General features: G+C 39.1%; 1 protein-coding gene across 1 annotated transcript; it reads right to left on the bottom strand.

Moving 5' to 3' along the window:
• Window positions 1–1,201: 1,201 nt before the first annotated feature.
• LOC133977873 (synaptosomal-associated protein 25-A-like) lies at window positions 1,202–21,376 on the bottom strand. The gene is made up of 7 exons (XM_062416175.1): window positions 21,305–21,376; window positions 19,708–19,749; window positions 11,454–11,502; window positions 5,852–5,969; window positions 2,558–2,677; window positions 2,131–2,275; window positions 1,202–1,270 (listed from the first exon to the last, which is right to left on the bottom strand). The coding sequence occupies exons 1-7, from the start codon at window positions 21,374–21,376 to the stop codon at window positions 1,202–1,204; spliced, it is 615 nt and encodes a 204-aa protein (XP_062272159.1).
• Between the last annotated feature and the right edge of the window lie 601 nt (window positions 21,377–21,977).

Here is a 21,977-nt window from a genome sequence, read left to right as displayed (position 1 = left end):
GCTAGGGTTGAATCATGACTTAAGCAGTCTGGCCTGAAATGTGAAGAGGTTGTTGACCCCTCTGCCATCGTGTTTTACAGACAGCGGAGAGCCAACGGTAACAGTTGAACGGGTTGCGGTTGAACTTTGACCTCTAGCAAAGCTCCATCTCCTTTCATTATCAATCACAATTTTAGCTCTTCCGGATATGGGTTTTTTCCGATGGTTAAACGAGAGTCCCATCAACAACACTGTTCCGACCACATACATGTGATTTCCTCATATACTGTAAACTGAGCCGCATGATACAAATATGAAGTATCAGTTATTATGAATTACAACACATCAATGAAATATTCAAACCTCGATTTTAAATGGTCAGATTTAGCTCCCTGAGGAAAAGGTTTATATACAATCTATGGCATCAAATTGTGTCACTGCTCCATCAACAGAGCTGGTGGATTACTGGTGCACTAACAGTCATGACCAAAAAAGCCATAATTTCATCCAAATGGCTCATATACTTATAAATACTTGTTGTGTTTGTGGTTTACTATATTGTGGTTATTGAGATCGGAGCGGCTTTACATTAAGTAACTTTAAACAGTGGCCTTGGTTACAAGCTGTGAGGTCTGTATGTTCACTATATTCACGGTGGCCTTATATCATGTAGCATCACAACATCTTAGCTGATGAATACGCTGTGTGTCTCACATGGACAACACCAGAATACTGACATGGGGGAAGGACATCTTTGAACAAGGTACAGTTTATATTACACACAGACTTTAAAAAAAAAGAGCAATGAAGAAAAACAGGACAAGTGGTCTAAATCAATGAAACCATTGTAGAAGCACTATGTACAGTGTGGAGAGATTTTGAGTGGACATTCTGAAACAGAGCTATCATTTCTTAACAAAATCAAAAGCCCGACAACACAGTACAACATTGACAACAAGGGGAGGGGGGAAGTGATGGACTGAAATGAGGGGAAGGGCAGAGGTAGGGGGTGGGGCACGGGTCAGAGGAACATATGATATGTGCATGTGTGCAAACCTCTACAAGTATCACAATAAAAGCATGATTTTGCAGCGCCTGCTGTCGAGCAAAGGAAGTGGGCGCTGGCCGTTGGTGTTGGGGGCTGGACTGGGTTCGGTTGGTGTTGTGGATATTTTTCGGGTGATTGGGGTTAAACGGGAATGAAAGCACTTTTCGCTGCAGTTTAGCCACTGCCCAACATCTTTGTAGCACGCTGGTTGGCCTCGTCAATCCTGGTCTTGTTGGAGTCAGCCTGAAAGGAAAAAGGACTGACTGTTACACAGCTCAGGTAGCAGTCACAGAGGAAATGTGGTAAATTTAAAAAAAAAAGAGGCAGGTAACTTTAATTAAGATACATTATGTACTGTTGAACAATGTAATGTTAAACACCCACATTTTGCCCACTGGCATATGAGTCAGATTTTCTCCATTAGTGTGTGAAGCCAGAGATAAATCTGCTCAAAATCAGCACAACTGCATTTGTTTTTGCATAACCAAATGCTAAGCATGTAATCCACCCTAAATATCAGCTTAAAACTCTATATATTAGCTACAGCTTTTGCTAGATTTGTCACTTTTCATTTACTTACCTTGACCGAATTTCTGACACCATAGTGCCCTATTTTCTTTAAATAAATGTGTCAATCAGACCACATTGTGTTTTCCCTCATAACGTTCTCTATGTTCTCCTAGCATTAATACAAATAGGCCTGTAAATGGTTATTTCACAAGGTAGTCTTGAAAATCTGTGCATTTTATCTTTACCCCTGTAATAACGCCTTAATTTATGCCTTAATTATCGTGTGTCTGGCATACAACAACGGTGCATTTTTATTTTCATTGTAGTTCCATATGTCCAATATTTTTAAGTATCACACTTCTAACTGTAAACTTCGCCCAGTCTTGTTCACTTTGGATTTCACATTTTGCCACTTTGCTACTCCTAGAAGAGGCTGTAGAATTGTGACAACTGAAACTAGGTTTCATCTATAAGTACCACAATAATTAACCCTAATTAATTAATAATAATTCACCCACTCCGACATATAAATATTCAGTTTTTTCCATGTCAGTGACATAATCCACTGTATATACTGTTATAATGTACAGTACCTTCTCCATGATCCTATCGATCTGGCGGTTCTGGGTGTCGATCTCCTGGCCCATGTCCAGGGCCATGTGACGCAGATTACCAATGATCCCGCCCACCTGCTCCAGGTTCTCATCCATCTCATTCTCCCTGGCGTCATCTGTTACCCTGGAACACACAGGAGGAGGATGTGGGACTGGTTATTGCCCAAAGATTATAAGCAGGTGCTCTCATGGTCTAGTATTTTAAATGAATTCTTTAACATCAATAAAAAAGCAATTACATGTCTTTAATATCGGAACATTTGAGGATAAAATAATTTCCTACAATACCTGACAAAACAACATAACGGATGTAAACAGTATCACATACTCAAATACACATAATCACACAGCCATATACAAGCGCTCATGAGCAGACCAACACACACACACACGCACATACACTTACCTGCGGATGAAGCCCCCACTGATGGCCATCTGTTCACGTTCGTCCACCACTCGAGCCCCTGGCTGGCTGTTCACCACTCCATCCGTGTTGCTTCCCCAGGCCTGGCCCCCGCCCTTAATCCTACCACATACACATTTTCCAATGAGGGTGGCTGTAACTGCTCTAATGCATACTAGTGTTTGTGTGTGAAGGTACACCAGGTACCTGTGAATGTACATGGGTCTAAGTGTGCATGTGAGTGTGCGTGTGAGTTTGCACGTGTGTGTGTGTGACAAAGTGTATGTTTGCACTGGAGTGTGAATGTGTACGTGGGTGTCTATATAAAGTACATGTTTTCTATTGACTTTTAAAACATATAGCCTACATGAATATATGTTCAGAATGCATTGCATAATATGACGTCAAGCCAATTTGTCTACTAAAAGCAACATGCTAGCCACGTATGATTAAGTTGCATACATGCATTTGCAATCTGTTAGTGAATAATTGATCCAACGAGCAGATCAATTGAATCAGAGCACAATAAGCTCACATGTGGCTTGTGTTAGAAAGTAATAAAGGTCATTTGTAGACTCTGAAAACCCTCTCTCACAAGCACATACAGAAGAGCACAAACAAAAACATTGTAACAGAGTCAAGACATAGGTGACACAAACAATACATATACATGCGCACACACACACACACACACACACACACACACACACACACACACACACATATATATATATATATATATATATATATATAAATAAAGTATATATGTAAACATGCAGAGTGAGAGGACATGCAAGGCAGAAACATACACAAGTTTGACATGGGGAGGGAAAACACGTAAAGAGGAAAAGGATCAGAGCACATCATAGCATGCTCTATCTATTAAAAGAAAGTCAAACAGTTAGATCCATGGTGGAAAAAAAATCAAAGTGAACAGTGTAAGTTACACAGTAGTTGTGATCAGCCCTTCATTTCATCTGGATGGTTAGATCTGTAGGAGGACACACTGTATACAGTCAAATAGACAAATGTAATTCTTAGCATTTGTTTTACTTTGCTTGGAGCACCTAATGAGCGGAGGCCATCACTGAGGACAACAGCATGAACAAAGTTTGGGCTTTAAAGTTGATTTTGTTCACTTTTCAATGAAAGACATCCCACTTTATGCAATATTGTTGTCTTGAGGTGGTAAGGCACACCCATCTGGTGCTCCAGACAGTTTATAACAACAAGTAAGAATTATTTTTCTTATGCTATTTGACCCCCCTCTAAATCCGATGAAGCACATGACATGACTAAAGGATTACGCAACAAGTGGCTCATGATAGGGAGGACCGAAGAGCTATAGAATAGACAAGATCGGAACCAAAAACAGTCATGTTCACAAGCTGGACCACAATGGACCAAATGGAAGCTTCAAACTCCTAATTTACCTTTATACCAAAAACAAAAAGTTTAATTCCAAAATCAGGAAGTGGCTATTATGTTTAAGGGTGACCCGCTCTTACAAATCACGGCTGTGGTACAGTTCAAGCTGATTATTTACAAGTTGCTGTTCATGTTCAGCCCTGTTTTGGAAAAAAAAAAAATCTTTTGTCAGATTTCTAACAATATATTTAATCTCCAGTCTAGTGGATATTAAAAATTGTGGTAACACACAGTGAACGCAGATAAAAATAGTATTACATTTGACCATTCTATGTCAGATCTAACACATAAAAGTATGTTAGCCTTTCCCCAAGAACAGAAAAAACAGTATATTCTGCACTGATACTTGCCTTTAGATGCACTGCATTTAGTAAATCATTAAGGCATCACTTTATTGATCCCCATAACTGACTGAGAAAGCTAACAAATGTTGTACAGTACTTAAACATATTCAAAAATATGCAAAAAAAACCCCCATGTATTTCTCGGTTGGTCAGCCACTTGTGCTTTCTATAGCTCTGAGAAAGACAACTGTATACAGTATTTATAGGTCCCAGAGAATTGCATGCTCAGACATGACCAAGTGGCCATAGTTTGGCTGTGAGGGGCCAGAGAACAGATCATGCAGGATTTTGGCAAAACTGGCATTATGATGCCATATGTACGCTATAGTGTGAACATAAGCTTTAAGGGCTTGAGCTTGTGCTCAGGAAACTAATTTGCCAAACTCTTGCATGATAAATTTCATTATTTAGGATCCTGAGGGAGGAGAGGGAGGGGGCCACCTGAGGCATCCTGTCTTTACAACCTGTAGTCTGAGGGTCTTGTGTCATTGGTGTGTTAAAGAGTAAGTTAGACCTTGTTATAATGTTTTTTTTTGTTTTTTTTACCAAAGGTGTTTGATTATGCAGTAACTGTACCGCAAATGGTTAAGTAAGTCAAACTTTACTGTTCCACCTGTAGTATCACACCCCATCTGTAACTACAGCATAACCTTGGAACTATATTAAGTGTTGCTTGCAATGCAACCAAACAATGTGCACTCTTTGAATATACAAAATAGTACACATTTATAAATAAATTAAATAAATAAATACATAAGAACCAATTCATTGCATTTTGGGGAATGATCCAAATGGCCCATCTCATAATGTGTTGTGCTTGATTATACTAGCTGCCAGTTTTTTTCAAATTGGGCTGTGAAATCTAATTTCATTGTACTACCTGTATAATGACAATACATTTGATACTGATTCTGATTCTGAAATCTCAGAAGTTATTTTTCAAAGCACAGAGGATGGTGTAATCACTTAAAACAAGTAAAAACATGGAGAACACCAACACTGATGGGCTTTCAAGTGGCAGCAAAATGACTAGAATGAGAGAGAAGAGAAGGCAACTAGAAAATGTCTTCTTTGGTTGGACATTGTACACAGCATGATGCAGCATGCTGCAGGGTGTTAGGGTGGCTTCTTGGGTGGGGCTTGGGATGGGGGGTTCCGTGGATCAGATCCCTGCTGATGCTGCTACCTGCTGGAAGAGAATCTCTCATCCAATGTGGAATGAAGGGCTTTTGAAGAAAACAGCCACTGAGGCTGTACAGAAGATAAAGTGGGCTCAGACCTGTTGTGCAGATGTGTGTTTTTTTTTTAATGCATGCAAACAATCATCCACTCGATCTCGGTCTTTAGTTTACACACATGCATGCTGCACAAGTGCCTGTTCGGAGGGTGTGTTATTGTGGCTACAGGCCTGACTGCTCACACCACAGTTCACCATGCTGTATACACCAGAAGCAGGCAGATGGATAGAAAGGCAGGTAGGCAGGCACTGGAACACATGCAGTCGGGCAACACAGGCAGCACCTACTTGTTACAGGGACATGAACATAGACCACAGAACTGTCCTAGATTGTTCAAATTCTTTTCTGCATCCTTCATGTCCTTATTGATTTGGTCCATCCCCTCCTCGATGCGCTCCAGTTGTTCTGATTATCAACACATTGTCATTTTTCCCAGCAAAAGAAAGCACGTGAGAAGAGAAGAAGAGGATGTGGGGGGGGGATAGAGAGAGGAAACAAAGGAGAAGAGACAAAAAAGACATTGACTGTGACAAGAGAGACATCAGACATCACCACCACCACCACTACCAGCACTGGACAGGCAAGAGCGTGGGGCTCCTAGCCGGTACCTACTTTTTAATACATGGGCATATCAGACCACAGCATTCTCTTAAATTTTTTATATCTTTCTCGGCCTCCTTCAGGTCTGCGTTGACCTTGTTCATGCCCTCTTCGACACGATCAAGTTGCTCTGGTGAGGACAAAGGCATGAGAGCAGTGAATTAAGTGTGACTGGTTTGTTTCGAGGCTTGGCGCTCTATGCTACAGTGCAAGAGGCAAAACGTTTTGGCTAGACGCAGAAGGCAAAGCAGGCAATAAGCACTGAGAGTACCTGGCTTTATCTGCTCACAAAAAGAATAAAAAAAACGTACTGTTCCTTCATGCAATGCTTTTTGAGTGACAATTTCCCCTTGCATTATGCTTGGTTGCAACAGCTTTTGTTTCCTACTACCATCCAAAGTCACATCTGAGTATTTCATCTGATCAGTAGCAGTATGTGTCATTCAGAACTGAATCGGTACATGAGGATGTTAATTAAACCACTTTGTCTAGATACTACTGCATGGTAATATATGACAGAGAGCATGAAAGAGGCTGATAAGAAGAAATGCAAGGTTGATTACTCCCTTGATCATACACAATATAGGGGAGCAACAGCACATATAGAAATGGATCATAAATCAAGAGGAAGAAAGAGTGAATTTAGAGGCAGAACAGACAGAAACACAGAAACACAGAAAATATCTGATGATGTGATGGCAAATGATTGAATGAGCAACAAATGAATGAACAAATCATGTAATGAATGTGATGAAAAGCATCATTAGGGCACACAAAGTCACAAATGCTTCCTTACTCTGATGGTCAACAGGGCACACAGAGCTATATAAAGCTGATTCAAGGGCAGATCCTCTCTCTGGCTGGTTAATGGTTATAGTAGGGTAGCAGTACTCTCCATCAGTGGAAAGGGGCTTTTTGTCCTCCAGGAAAAAAATCTCAAGGTCTGATTGGTCGCAATGTAATACAGAGGACACAGGTGATCCCAAGACATTGCATCAAGCTCTGTAGAAGTTTGTGCTACTGATCTCTGACCAAGAGCTGCTGCAGAGGACATTTTCAGGTTTTCAGATTTCATAGAAACCCCTGCAACCCTAACCCCAACCCTAACCATAACCCATAATCTGGTGTCGGGTATTGTTCAAAGTTAAAATAATAAAATCATGTCATGAACCATTGAACTTGTTACGGCTGTTGCTGTACCCTAGATTCCCTAGTGTTTTGTTTTTTTAGTGCCCCCTGTCTGTCCCTCCCTGTCTGTATCTTTGTGTGTTGGTGTGGGCGTGCATTCCCTTCCTGCTTCACTGGCACACCTGCCTTCAATCAGCTCATCTTCACCCTCCACTCAATACACCTTCCATCCATCATTTCATCTCCAGGATATGAACACTTCACCTGCTCCTCACCAGAGTGCTGTTTTTCAACCTCAGTGATAGTTTAGCATTCTCAGGCGTACTCAGTTTGTGAAACCCATGTGTCAAGCTTTCCATTGAATACTAACCTGTTTCTCGTGTCCTCTGTCCTGCCAACCTGACAGCTGCATCCTAGTTTCCAAACTACCCCTGTCAGCTATGCATCCCCTCTTTCCCTGCTCACAGCCACACTCCTCCATTTCACCATTTCCCCTCTTAACTTGCTTCCAATGGATCATTTTCCTCATCAACACTCCAAGCCAAAAGCAACCAATATATATGCAATGGAATAGAGAGAACCTCTGTAGAAAGTATTTTTCTCATTTTCAAGGTTCATTTCGTAGCTTAATGTAAGGCAGAAATCTTCCACTGTGTGTAAGAGTTACACCTTGCCGTTTACCAACAAAGCGCTACACAAGACAGCTAAATGGCCTTCGGTATTAATCCCAGGCAAAGAGAGGGATTGAGTGCAGAAGGAGCGAGAGAGGGAGAGAGAGGCGTGGGAGGAGGGGGGTGTGGCATGGTTTATCTCCTCAGCTTCAGGCAGCCGGGCAAGACTTAACAACCTGCCTCCTCCCCTCCATCTAGGGATTACACACCGAAGGCCTCTCCTCTCTTCATCTCCACTGGATAGCCAATCACAGGTTCAACCAATTAGAAAGTAAAATTAAATTAAATCAAAGAGTGATGGCATTTTCCACACAGCACAATTTTGATAATAATATTAAAAGCACAGGTGTTACTAATAACATTATTGATGCCTCTGTTCTATTCAAGTGTCCCAGTAAGCCATGACAGTGTGTTATTAACTGATTATATGTATATGTGAATATATCTCTTGATTGTCAAAGCAGAACACTGATCCATGGAAATAAGGCGTCACTGGAACACGGCTTAATGCTCCACCCCAGTGAACAAACAGATAGAAAAAACTGCGATCTCCGGCTATACATTTTATCCAATTAAAAGTTAATATCGTGGGCGAACCCCTGCTACACTCCCTGTACATTTTCAATCTGCAGGAGCTACAGCTAACACATGTTAGTGCGCTGCTGGCTTCAACGCTGCTAGCCGTCAGGGCTCACTGAGGCGGAGATGAAATCCATCAGCCCTGACTGAGGTGTAATTCAGGTCAACATGCATGTAACAGACAAGCAGGGAGAGACTCATTAGCTGCAGCGAGACCTCCACTACAGGTAATACATCACTGCATGAAATTACAGATCCCCTCCTATGTTTGACCTCTATGTGCATGTGTGTGTGTATGTGTGTGTGTGTGTGTGTGTGTGTGTGTGTGTGTGTGTGTGTGTGTGTGTGTGTGTGTGTGTAAAGGGCAGAGGTATTACTTATACCCCAGTTTACAGCTCAACAAGACTGCATTAATCACTTAGGAAGTTTTTTTTTTTTTTTTTTTTTTTTTAGGTAAAGAAAGGATTCATGTTGTAAATAATGTGGCAAACATGAGTCTTTAGCAGCAACAGGCTTGTGTATTTCAGTATGAAGAAGGGATAGGGTAAAAGAGAGAAGAGAGAAGGCTAGATATCAAGAATGAAGACGAGAATGAGATTCATCACTATTGTAGCCAGAGTAATCTTCAGGCAAAGCAACAGGAGCAGAAAAAAAAGGTCAGGAGAGAAAAGGGAAAGAAATAGGAGCAGCGGCTGATTGGAATAAAGAGAGGGGGCATGAAACAGAGTAAAGGAGAGGAGGGAGAGAGGGAGACAGATGGGGGATCAGGTATAGAGGACATTAGCCGAGAGGCAGAGGTAATTTAAATCTGTGAATTGATTGCTGTCCTATGATAACAGCAGTGTGCTGTGCACTGTGGTAGCAATATTACTTTGGAGGGAGGAAGACAGGAGGAAAAAGAGAGAGAGAGGGTGGTGGTGGTGGTGGTGGTGGGGGGTGGGGGTTATCTGTTCGTTTGACAGGCCAATTAGGCTGCCCCTTCATGCATGGAACTATAAGCACAAGCCTTGGGTAATACATGTACACACACACACACACACACACACACACACACACACACACACACACACACACACACACACACACACACACACACACACACCCTACACATGTACACTAACTCCTCTACACACAATAAATGTGGAATCTATATGACTACAACTATATGGTGTTTCCCTTCAAGTTTCCAAACACTTGTCTCTCTCTAAACTTCCAATCCATCTAGTATCACAAAACAGTTAGGACTATTCCTCTGAACACTATAAATGCCATTGCAAAATATACTGTCAATCTGTTCAATAATGTTGAGATATTTCAATTTAGACCAGAGTGGTGGACCATCATTGCCTTAGAGCCATGCTTCATGCAAACTAAGGGTCAGTCGAACATTTATCTCTAGCCAATAACCACCATTTGGTTCCTCATTTAAAAAAAAAATCTCTAAAGGTTACCGTGGAATTTACCATATTTGAAGTGAGTTTCTAAACCTTTTGTCACGCCACTACGTCCAAATGAATAATACTATTAACAGTGTGTCCTGCTTGGTGATACTGCAATTGTTACGTTGCTCTAGACTGAACCAACTGAGTGACTGAAATAGTTTACGACCTGTGCAATACTGAAGCTTAAAAAAGTTCATATGGAATATGGTTGACATATCTAACCTGACACTTGATGAAAATGTAAATAAAAAAACTACATTTACAAAATATATGAAACTGTTATATTAGAAAGTAATGTTACAGCCTATAAATATCTATTTTGAAACTAGTTAGTAGCTACTAAGAACTCCTGGAAGTGATGGATTTATGAACAGCTGGTGCAACCCAATCCAGTTAGCATACAGTTAACCCAATACTATTTTCAATTTGCTCATTTGTGATCTTGGTGTTGCTGAGGATACATTGAATTTTATATTTTATTGCCCTTTGTACAGTTACTTGAGATATTATTTGTTTGGCGAGATGTATAGGAGATGCTTGGCAGATAAGACAGAGAACACTGTATCCATCATAACAGGACATTTCTATCCTGTTCTGAAATGTGCTACTTTGAATTTGTGGAACTGTACATTGTGATTGTGATCCTGGTTATTGTCTAGTGTATTTTTAAATCCATATGGGCTGGGCACCAGAAAGGAGCAGGACACTCAAATAAAAAAATCAGTCAATGGACTCAACTATCACTTGGGGAATTCTCTCAAACTTTACAAATCCTCTCCAAAGGCACAGAGGCCATTATACTGCTTCTCAGGCCAAGTAGTAGCCTACTCACCAGGATGAGTAATGGAGTGCCCCTTTAATTCTTAATGGTGGACCGAGGCATAAAAAGGGCAGAACTGGATGTGGAGGAATAAGAGAACTGATCATTATATAATGAAATAAAGTATATTGATTACCCACTGACCTCTGACCTCTCTCAGTCAGTCAGTCAGCAACCAGGTTTCGGAGAGCAATAGCACTGATTTATTTGTTTTACAGTAGTTGTATCCTTGTATACAGTTTAAAAGTACTTAAAGCTTAATATATAATGACATTCTCACTAATATTAACACAATGTATATTAAATTGCAAATAAGCATAAAAGTGTAGAACTGGCGGCAAAGCAGAAGTCTAGCTCATCAGTTACATCCAGTATAATCATATTAGCCACATTAGCTCAGACTGCAGCTGATGTTCCATTCCAGAAATAAACTGTTCCTCTTCTTAAGTAACTATAAAACCATGAACGTCATTTAATTTTCCTCTGTGTTATTAATTGCACTGAGTTATACTGGATGATCTGCTGATGACGACTCTCCCATTATACAGCATAAAATAGCAGCAAGAGAGAATCGTGCGCAGAGCAGATTAAAAGTGAAGACAGATGCTAAGAGAGATAGCATTATGTGATCTTTCCCTAACCAACTTACCTCCCTGCTCATCCAACATGACCAGAGTCCTGATGCCGGCATCTTTACTCTAACAGAAAGACAGAAAGGTAAATGAAAAAAGGAAAGAGAGGAAGAAAAGGCGAGGGGAAAAAGAGGTAGAAATGTGACAGATCAGTGAAGGTCAACAGAGCGGAACAGAGCTGTTAGAACATTAAAAGGTGGGTCAAATTACAATTGCAAATCACTTTTTGGGAGTTTGACTGATCTTGTTTGGCACGTTGCGAACAGCTTGACTTTAGAGGAATAGTTTGACAAATTGGGAAATATGATTATTCACTTTATTTCCAAGAGTTACCGGTAGATGAGAAGATTGGCAGCATATTCTCATATACGAAGCCACAACCAGATAATAGTTAGCTTAACTTAGCAAAAAGACTGGAGGCATGGGGAAACAGCTACATGTCAAGGAAACAACAACTTTTTGATGCATTTTTTTGATTTATACAAAAACCAAAGATTAGAAAATGCTTTGCCTTGTTGTCACTGCAAGGTTGCCACTTGCTAGGCAACCAGCAGAAATCTAGGAAATCACTGCACCCATCCAAGAAATAGTCCCACATATAACTTTCCATTAAACCACAACTTCTGTTACTTTGGTTTTCACACTGATTATACAAACAAGATATCATTTTATCATTTTAATTTGTGGGTTTTAGAGATTCTGGTAGGTGGATTATTTTATCTTTAGACAGCACCAGGCTAGCTGTTTACCCCCGCTGCCAGTGTTTATGCTAAGCTAAGCTAGCCAGAACCTTCACAAAGCATACAGAGAAAGTGAATAGGTGCATTTCCCAGAACTGTATATTAAGTAGATAAACTAGATACACCCCAACAAGAAACTGCTAATGACGCATTGATATATCAGAATTAAAAATCTAATAATGTAGTAATACATCAGTCACAAGCACCAGTACAGTTTGAAGATATACTTCTGCACTTTTAGTTTGTTAAGTAGGAATTTAAAGTAGGAATACATGAGTTTTATTTGTAATGGAGTATTTTTACACTGTTGTAATGCTACTTTTTCTTTATAAAGGATCTGAATAGTTGTTCCACCACAGATGGCACACCTTCTAAAACCTCAGAAAAAATAACACAAGAAAAAACCTACAGAGAATATCTAAAAATGCCACAATTATATTCATGCATGATGCTGCAAAAATACTCGGGATAAACTCGTCCACCAAATGGCATGTGCTATATTTGTTATGTTCACTGGGCTGGTTTCAGAGATTTGTTGACAAAGCTCCAGTAATGTAACATTCTGATTTTGGCTTACTGTGTTGGCACACTCTCACACACACAAGCAGGCACACATGTACGCACCGAACATTCACTCATACACTGTTATTTCTCTGTGCATGAATACGCTGGGCTTTGTCATCACATAATAACACACTTCAGTAAGCACACAATAACCACATTAACAACTGTGCAAACCGACAAAACAACAGCTTTGTGCTCTCCATGAGGCCGAGACTTCCTCTGACAGATATTGAAGTCCAAAGGCCGTTCAGTTCATGCATCAGCTCTTTTGGATCAAAGTGTGCTATGACCTTCTTGGAGTGGTGATAGATAGAGACCAGGGCTGGAGGCCAGTTATACATGACACTGATATTAGTATCAATCAAACGGACTGTGAAAAGATCTGCCAGTGGCCATGAATCTGATTCTGTGTGATGTTCAGTTGTAACTGATGAATGATTTCTCAGAATGTATAACAGAATCATTTATATGAGCTTCACAGAAAACTGAAGATAACTATATAACCCTCAGCATGGAGGAAATTGTTTGTTTATCTCCTAGGAAAATCATGTGAAATCAAAGACTTGAGGGCCTTCATCCCTTCAGAACTACAGGACAGGATATCTGACTATGCCAACTGGCATAAAGTGATGCAGTGAGATCACCTCTTTCTGCATGGCGAGTTAAAACACACTAGCCACACACACACACACACACACACACACACACACACACACACACACACACACACACACACACACACACACACACACACTATCATGTCTTTCTGCTCTTTGTTGTGATTCAGTGCGTCACAGAGTCTTTGTGACAAACCTGACCATGTTTTAGCAGCTTCTCCCAAAATAATTTTTCACACAGGAAATGGAACTTGAAGGTGCTGACGACCTTTCAAAAGATTAATAGGGATGAATATTTTAAACTCATTTCATCTTTCTTCTTTTGTTCTTCATTTCTTTGCAGCATTGGTGCAGTAAAGTAATCCATTCAGAATATTTTGTGGTTTTTAAGCACATTTAGTTGACTAATGAGGTCAGTTTTAATGTGGCCTTTTTTTAAATTGATGTATATAGTTAAAATTATCTTTGTCCAAAATGAAGTAATTATGTTTAGTCCAAAGTCTTTGCTGTCTTGGTGAGGTGTAGAAAACATGCTGGTAAAACATTCCGGCAGTGTCTGTATCAGTAACAACCATCAGAGTAAACACAATAATTGCCAGTTTTCTCTACATTGATTCTTATATAACTTTGTGTCAAAGTCCATATAGGCAAGAAATAGGAAAATTAATCACTATGAGAACAAAGAAAGAAAGCATGGAAGCAAGAGGTCTGTTGATATTAAGACAGAGTACTTGGTAGACTGGTATTGATTTCTCATTGAGATTTCCAATCTGCAGTAGAATAGAATCTATTCTAATACAGTCACTGTGGACGGCTGCATCAGTGTGACCCACATGTCCACCTGCTACACTGCTAATGTTCCAACCAGAACCTGACGTGATAATCTGATACATAAACAAAAACACATATCTACAGAGGCTACACATTTTAGGTCAACTCAATCAGTTGATGTATTAAATGTGTCAATGTATATAATTCACTTCACAGCAGATAATGGCAGTGGAAGGTGATATTTATGTCAATTTTTCACATTTGTTCAATTGAATTAGATATAGGAAACAGAAAATTGTTCTAAAATGTACAACACTTCACTGTGTAGAGTGATTTGGTTAAGCATCAAAATTGGACTTGGACTTTGGAAGTATTAGTTTGACAAAACAATCCAAACTCAAGGTCCACTTACTAGCCTTTTCTGAATCTTTAACTGTATCATATGGTTGTCATTATTTTGGTTTGGGTTTACAGTATAGCTATGACAAAATGTCCATCATAGAAAGCTTCCCAGCCTTTTAATCTAGTTTATCCTAAAACAAATGAAAACCATTATACAAATGTTATAACATTTAAATCATCTGATTCGGCGAACCCACCGTTTCAATTGCTGTTTGAACCTAGCTTAGCAACCGTAACTATGCATGGCATGCCTGTCAAGCTTTGGATTTATTTAATATGTTGAAGTGGCCTATAGTCATATGACCTATATATCTTTATCTTGAGGCTAGAGGGTCATGCTCTTATTGTATTTAGGGAGGTTAACACTCCAAAAATCCCAGCTGGTTACCTGAGAGCACTACTGTCCCCATCCTAAAAGCCTTTACAAGCCTCTTGGAGCATACTGTTGAAAATATTTGCATTGTCTATGCTAAGTAGCTAAACAAGCTTATGGTAGAATGAAATAAAATCCTAATCTAACATTTTTCCTCACCATACTCAATTTAGCTGGAAGTGTTAAACATTAGATTGAGACAAGAGTTTTAAATGCCATTTTTTTCCCCCACCAAAATTCTGCAAAGACACATTTATAATGTGACCATTATAAATGTGAACTTCATATGAGAGCTTACAGACAGATTTCACTACAACCATGTAAAAGATCAGCTGAGACATTTTTTTTTAAACAAATAGATTTCCATTGGTAACAATACAAATATGTAACTATTAGTATTAATAATAATACATTTTCTTGGTTTTAAAAGAAAATCAAGATTCTAAGGATGGTTTTACAGTATTACAGTGCAGTGACCTGCGTCATATCATGTCCATCTTGTGTAATGTAATCTGACCTGAAGCCCATTGCTGTTCATCATATCAGATCTCTCATTTTACATATCTGCTCCACAGAGACACTGGATATGTACTGATGTCCCAAACAGGCTTTCATTATCACTCTGTCTGTCCTTCACACGGTTCCTATCTTCATTTATTGTCCCTCTCATGTTCATCTCTATACTTTTTAAAATTATATCTCCTTTCTTGCAGGCCAAGTTCAAAGATAACAGTTTTCATAAGAAATGCAATCTGGATCTTTCTTGATAAAACCTTTTCACAAAAATACATTAAATGTGTTGCACTACAAAGGTCCCTCAGTGCACCACATCTCTCCATTGCTGATGCTCTTTAGATACTGTACATAGGATTTATTTTTACTAATGCACAGATTTTCAAATACATAAACTGATGTGAACTGAATTTTTAAAAAGATGACTGCTGTTGAACTCTAATAATAATAACACTCAAACCTCAGAATTCCCATACATAATGGTACTGGCCCAGGTATATAAGTCATATTAATTATATAAGTAACATCAACTCATTTAAATTGTAATAGTTCTCTCATACCTGAAGTCTTAAACCTCATCCCTGTTTGGAGTTTATTTGTGAGGGAGTAGACGTCTCACTCAGCTGATGGGAGGAGATATACTCGGACATTTCCTGCTATCTTACAAAACAAAGGTCATCTGGCATGCATGCTGAGAATGAATTACTGGTCACATCTGCATGAGACAAGGACACAGTGTGATTGTCCCTACAGTCTGGCCACTATATTGCATTGTTATAAAAGTTTCTTTTTTTTTGTTTGTTTGTTTGTTTATGGACATTAAAAGTAATGAAAGTCAGTGTCCTATAGTGTTTTATGGGTTTTACATTAGTTAGTACAGTAACAGATGTACTTTACATACTGAGTCAGATATTAAAATATAATAAAACCCTTGTTTATTTATTTATTCTTCTGCCATGGAATTTTTTTTCAGATTGACTTTTGCATTTCACATAAATTGATTTCAGTGTTGCTCTCTAACCTAAGTCCCGACATTTGAAATGAGACTCATGCATAGTGGTATAATGATACAGCATGGATTTCACAATTACATTTTAGGTTTTAGGCTGATGATCTCATACAGACTTACAGAATACAAAAGTTGAAGGAGCTTTAATTTCAGCAGTCTCATCATCATTACAACCAATGGATGGTGAAGTGAGTGAGAGCTGCAGTGCAATGACAGTGTGGGTGTTATCCTTAAAGGATCAAGAAAAGGAGAGAAGGCTTAAAGAGGGTTAGATTTCCCCTACAGGTTTATTTACTCTTGAATAACTGTGGGATTATTAAGAATGTAGTAGCGCTTTAAGTGTAATTTCAGCAGCAGTAAGACCAGACAGTCACAGCAGGGTCTGAGCATATTCATCCTAAAACTTTAAACACTTCTGTTACAGACAGACTGCTTTTCACTCAGTTTCATTAAGGGATGCATCGATCCAGTTGTTATTGATATTATTAGGTATATTTATTGGTTAAAAACACTAGAATAGATATCTGTAAAAACTCATTTTCAATCTGATAGAATCCATGGACAAATATAAACTGGAATCTTCAGAAGTTTTGTGCAAAGGAAAATGATTAATTTGTTCTTCATGATCATGAAGAAAAGGAATTTTCCAGAACAAACATGGTTGTAAGCAATTAAGAAAAGCAATAAACTTCCTCTAGACAACGACAATCAAATCTGATATTGGAGAAAAGTGAGCAGGAAAGCCAAGACTAGACGCCATCATTGTCATCACTGTCACTCTTTTAGCAGAGCGTTGCACAGTATCAGCTTTGGTGCAGAACTCGACCTGGACGGGCCTGAAGCAGCAGGTATCACTGCACAGATCTCTGAGAGATCACTGAAGGTGTGTGCTCCCTGCTTTCACTGCTCCCCACTTATTCAATTAGTGTAAGCTTCACTACAATAAGCCTTTGTAAAAACAGAGGTCATGGGGCTTTAGCACATGCTCACAACTTCCTATGGAAAAGTTCACTGCACTGTCACTTTCATCACAAATTCATCTAGTAAATACAAAAATCGGAGTCTCTTGGCAAGTTTTGGTAACACTCATGGAGAGTCAGGAGAACAATTCAGAGATCTGTTTTATGCTAGAGGAGTGACAACTAAAGAGGGGACTGTTTGCAGAGCTTTCTTTTTTTTTTTTTTTTTTTTTAACTTGGTGGACATTTAAAATGATCATTTCCCCACATTGTACTCCATAGCTTGAACACTCAACTGTCCCAAAAACTGTCCCAAGCACAGTTCATTAGGACTGCCAGATGATGAATGCTAAAAATCTAATTACTTATATAATATTCATGCTATAAAGTCAAATAAACCCAGAGATAGTTTTGTATCATCTGCAGGCATGTTGACTCTCATCCATAATCCTTGATGTGTTATTGCTTCATCCCGGTCTTTACTAAGCCTATGTCTCCAGAGTGATGGTAAATGAGCAGGATAGAGAGCACAGACGGAGAGAAGAAGCCAAAACAAGACAGTGTATCTGTTTGCCTCAGTGTCTTTCACTGCTTTTCAACTTGAGAGCTGCAGTCTGGGAGCATCACAAGCCGAACGCACTCTGAGATAACAAACCACAGGACATTTCCAACTCAGCATCTAACAGTAGAATCCAGCAAATGTCATTCCCTTGGCATTATCCTTAAAAGGTCAAATATTCAGCCACTGCCGCTGAAAAGGCTTGTCTGTCAAGCAGGTCGCTGTCCAGGTCAGCCTCAGGTCTTGCTCAGTCTCTCGATGCTGTGTCTCATTAGGACATGGTGGCTGGAACAGGGGTTAGAGCAGGGCCATGTCTCTGGAGTCAATGGGAAGGTAACAGGAACTAGAGGCCCAATACAGACTGATGGCCATGAAATGCCAGTAAAAACAGTATTATTAGCTTGGCTGTACTTTCCCTTGCATATTGACTCAGTTTTTTGCCTCAAGAACCCCAAATGACAACACAACATAAGAAATAAGTTACAGAAGTTACAGTCCACAGCATGATGAACAAATCCGGCGCAGACACCTGGCTATTCAACCCTCCATTAAGCTTCTACAGATGGTCACTACGCTCGCTGATCACACTCCTCGGACAAAAAAAACCCTTTTCTCCTTCAAATTCAGTGAGTGCTGTAGCTAAACATATGGCTTCAAGCTCACAGTGACAGTATGAGAATAATGATGTTCCACTGCTGTTTCATTCAAACGCTCCTGTGTTTAGAAATTCAGGCCTGTTAACAGATTACTATGGAAAAACATGTATCTAAATGTTTACTCCAGAGGATTTCTTATGATGTAAAAAGTAATTTTGTTTTTGTTTATCAAGTTGTGACTATATTATATAAGATGTTTATGTGTGATATTTTCCTGGCCAGCTTATGTCCAGCTGGGTAATAAATCAATATAAAATATTGTGATGTAAGATTCGCCATCTGGTTATTTTAATATGAATACACTGTATTTCTTGAAGTCCCCTTCCACTCTAAAAAGTGTTTTTCTTCTTGTCCCTTTAGTTGGATATTTAAGCTTCACTGTGCAGAATGATGCTTATGCAGAGTTTGACACATGAGAGTAAATGTGAGTGTATCTACAAGCATGATTTATGACATGACAGCTAGTTTAGAGCCAATTGTGGTGCTTACACAAGTGTGATATGGAAACTTGAAGTCTCCAGTGAACTTACATTGAGAATAGACTAGTAGATGTCTTTTTAAGATTGTCTAACAAATTAATTTATCGTTTTTGTGACATTGATGTTTTTACCCAGGTATTTAAGGCTGTGGTACAGTTAAGTTACATCAAATTATTCTCCTTGTTCTGTCATTATACTCACATTATAAATGATAAAGTGCATCCATGCATTGTGATGGCCACAATATATTGTTATAGCTATTTTTAAAATATCAGAAAAACATCACAATATTGATACAGTCAGTATCCCCCAATGTTCACTGTTATCTTCAGATTTCATCTAATGGTTTCCCTATTGAGTTGATTGTAAAGAAAATATACTATATTGGGATTTACAGTATGTTGTGTTATTAGTTCAACATAAGTACTGCTGTTGCTGCTAATTATTGCTTTACCTCAAGCATAAAGTGTGAGTGAATGTAGTAGAATATGAGTGAAAGGTTAAACTAAATACTGGTCTCACTCTATACAGCCAACACAGACTTCATTCTAATTACTCAGCATGAGAGAGATGTTGGTAAATGTCAACAAGTTTGTGCAATCATATGAGTTGTGTGTCACTGGACTCACCTCCTCAACCAGAGCCAGCATACGCCGAGTGCTCTCCAGAGACTGTAGATGGAGAGAAAGAGAGAGAGGGGGGGGGGGGGGGGGGGAGATAATAAGTAGAACATTCACAAAAGAGCAAATATAGTCATTCAGTACAGTGCATTACCTGTGAAAATTATCACAAAGACACGTGTGAAGATAAAAGATTGAGGTTTTGAACAAAACACAAGTAAAAAAGTGGAACAATGGAGAACAAAACGTCAGTAATATTCTATATTTAAATATGTGAAGACTAATTAATGACACTTGCATAATTAGCCTTTATTATTCCCCTCCAATATGATTTCTACCTTTTGTTCACTAACTTTCTATCCCCTAAAACTTTCTTAAATCAAATATCTTTTCATTCCTAATCATCATTTGACTCTCTCCTCTTTGTAATCTCATCTCCTCCTTCTCCTTCCCCCCTCTATTGCTCCATCCATCCATCCATCATCCATCCATCCAGTGCCGCCTTACTTATTTCTCCCTTCCTTCCCTCCCATCACATCCTTGCAGCCTCTTGGCCGTGCATTATCTCCTCATGAATGTTTAATGAGGCCATTTGAGCTGCTCTGTTATTCCGCTGCACAGAATTATCTCCTCTTCCTGAGCTCCTCTCAACTCATTAAAATGGCAAAGTTCTCCCTTGCTCAAAAAAAGCACAGTTTTTGATGAGAGAGATTACACAGACAAAGAGAAAGAGAAAGAGAACAAATCGCTCCGAGGGTCACATTAGAGCAGCTGTGTCTGTTTGCCTGGAGGGTTTGGAGATACATTGCTGTCCTTATGAGAACAGGCCATTTTGAAATGTCAAATTATAATTGTCACTTCACAAACCAAAATCTGTTTTAACTGTTTAAGTTTTACAAATAACACAGCCTCATAAGTTCTCTGTTTGTCCCAGAGTTACATTTTTCTGTTATTTTTCTGTTTTCATGTTTCGGTTTCAAGTTTTGTTGAATTGCATATTTTTAGACGTGATGTACGATGTGCAAATGATCATGAAAAACTGACTGATTGACTGAAGTCACAACCAACAGAAAAAGATGTAGGGTTGGCAAATACAGTTCAAAATGTTCAAAATGTACATGTAGATTGTACATTGTAAGTATTTTAGCTGTTATCAAATGTATCATAATTTGAGTGGAGGCTGGTGCTTATTAAACCATTTAAACATTTAAATGATATAACAAATACACAATAAATATAATGAGTACTGTTTTTGGATGTTATTATAGGTTTTCTAAAAATGTTTTACATGCTGAGATTTCTATGTTGAATCACTCCAGCAGCCAGTTCAGCAGATAACAAAAGATCACATGGAGTCATTTTGAGTTGCAGCCAAAAAATATATTTTTTCTCACCCTGAGGGAAATTCTGTGAATTCTATTTACTTGGAAAATGTAATGCAATGTAATATCTTTCTTTTCATTATCAGAGCAAACAGAGTTTTTCTGTGTTTCAGTGTGTAAGCATGTTGATCTGTGTGTGCACAAGTGTGTGTGTGTGTGTGTGTGTGTGTGTGTGTGTGTGTGTGTGTGTGTGTGTGTGTGTGTGTGTGTGTCTTCTACAGTACCTCATCAGCTACTTGGTCCGCGCGTGACTGCAGGTCAGACAGCTCGTTGCGCATGTCTGCTTCATCCGCCATGATGACTATTGAACTTTGACCTCAAACAAGAAAGACTGGGAAGGAGAGAGAGGGACAGAGAGACTGGAGGTTAGTATACCAGCAGATGTTGCCTCTGTACAGCATGTGAACTACAGACTCATCACACATCAAATAGTTTGAAACACCATGTGGCCAGTGTCCCCAACAACCTCAAAGATACACCACATGAACTCAAATCAACACATTTACCTATTAACAATATAATGTAAAGGCAGCACAGCTCTGATCCTTCATTACTTGTCTTCTGAGGTTTCTGAACTCTTGTAGCTGAGACAAGTTTAGTTTTCAAGCTGATGAGTAAATATCAGTGTTGTCAATGTTGGATTCATGGCAGTTTTTGTTCTCAGCTGTTGACAGATTCATCTTTGGAAAGATTGTTCGGTAACAGAGTAACTGATTCAATCACTCACAGCTGCTAGTTTTGTCACAGAGGCCTTGAGTAAAGCACAAAAGGGCTTTGAACACTAAATCTGACACCTGTCTTAACCGTGAAGTTGATGTTTGTCAAAGTAATTCTTCACAATAGGAAGCACTTTTTGGGAGAGCAGGAACTATGTTTCAATGCAAGTAAAGTCCCTGT

The sequence above is a fragment of the Scomber scombrus genome, chromosome 1, assembly GCF_963691925.1.
Source record: "Scomber scombrus chromosome 1, fScoSco1.1, whole genome shotgun sequence".
In the NCBI taxonomy this organism is placed as follows: domain Eukaryota; kingdom Metazoa; phylum Chordata; class Actinopteri; order Scombriformes; family Scombridae; genus Scomber; species Scomber scombrus.
Note: the sequence above shows the minus strand (reverse complement) of the source record. Positions and strands in the feature narration are given on the sequence as shown.

What these genes read in the sequence shown, in the direction of transcription:
- LOC133977873 (XM_062416175.1), bottom strand. Translation starts at nt 21,376, where the DNA reads ATGGCGGATGAAGCAGACATGCGCAACGAGCTGTCTGACCTGCAGTCA. An exon ending in TGCTGGCTCTGGTTGAGGAG is followed by an intron (nt 11,503 to 19,707) that starts GTGAGTCCAGTG and finishes TCTTTCTGTTAG; the next exon opens with AGTAAAGATGCCGGCATCAG. An exon ending in TGTTCATGTCCCTGTAACAA is followed by an intron (nt 2,678 to 5,851) that starts GTAGGTGCTGCC and finishes TGTATGTGGTAG; the next exon opens with GATTAAGGGCGGGGGCCAGG.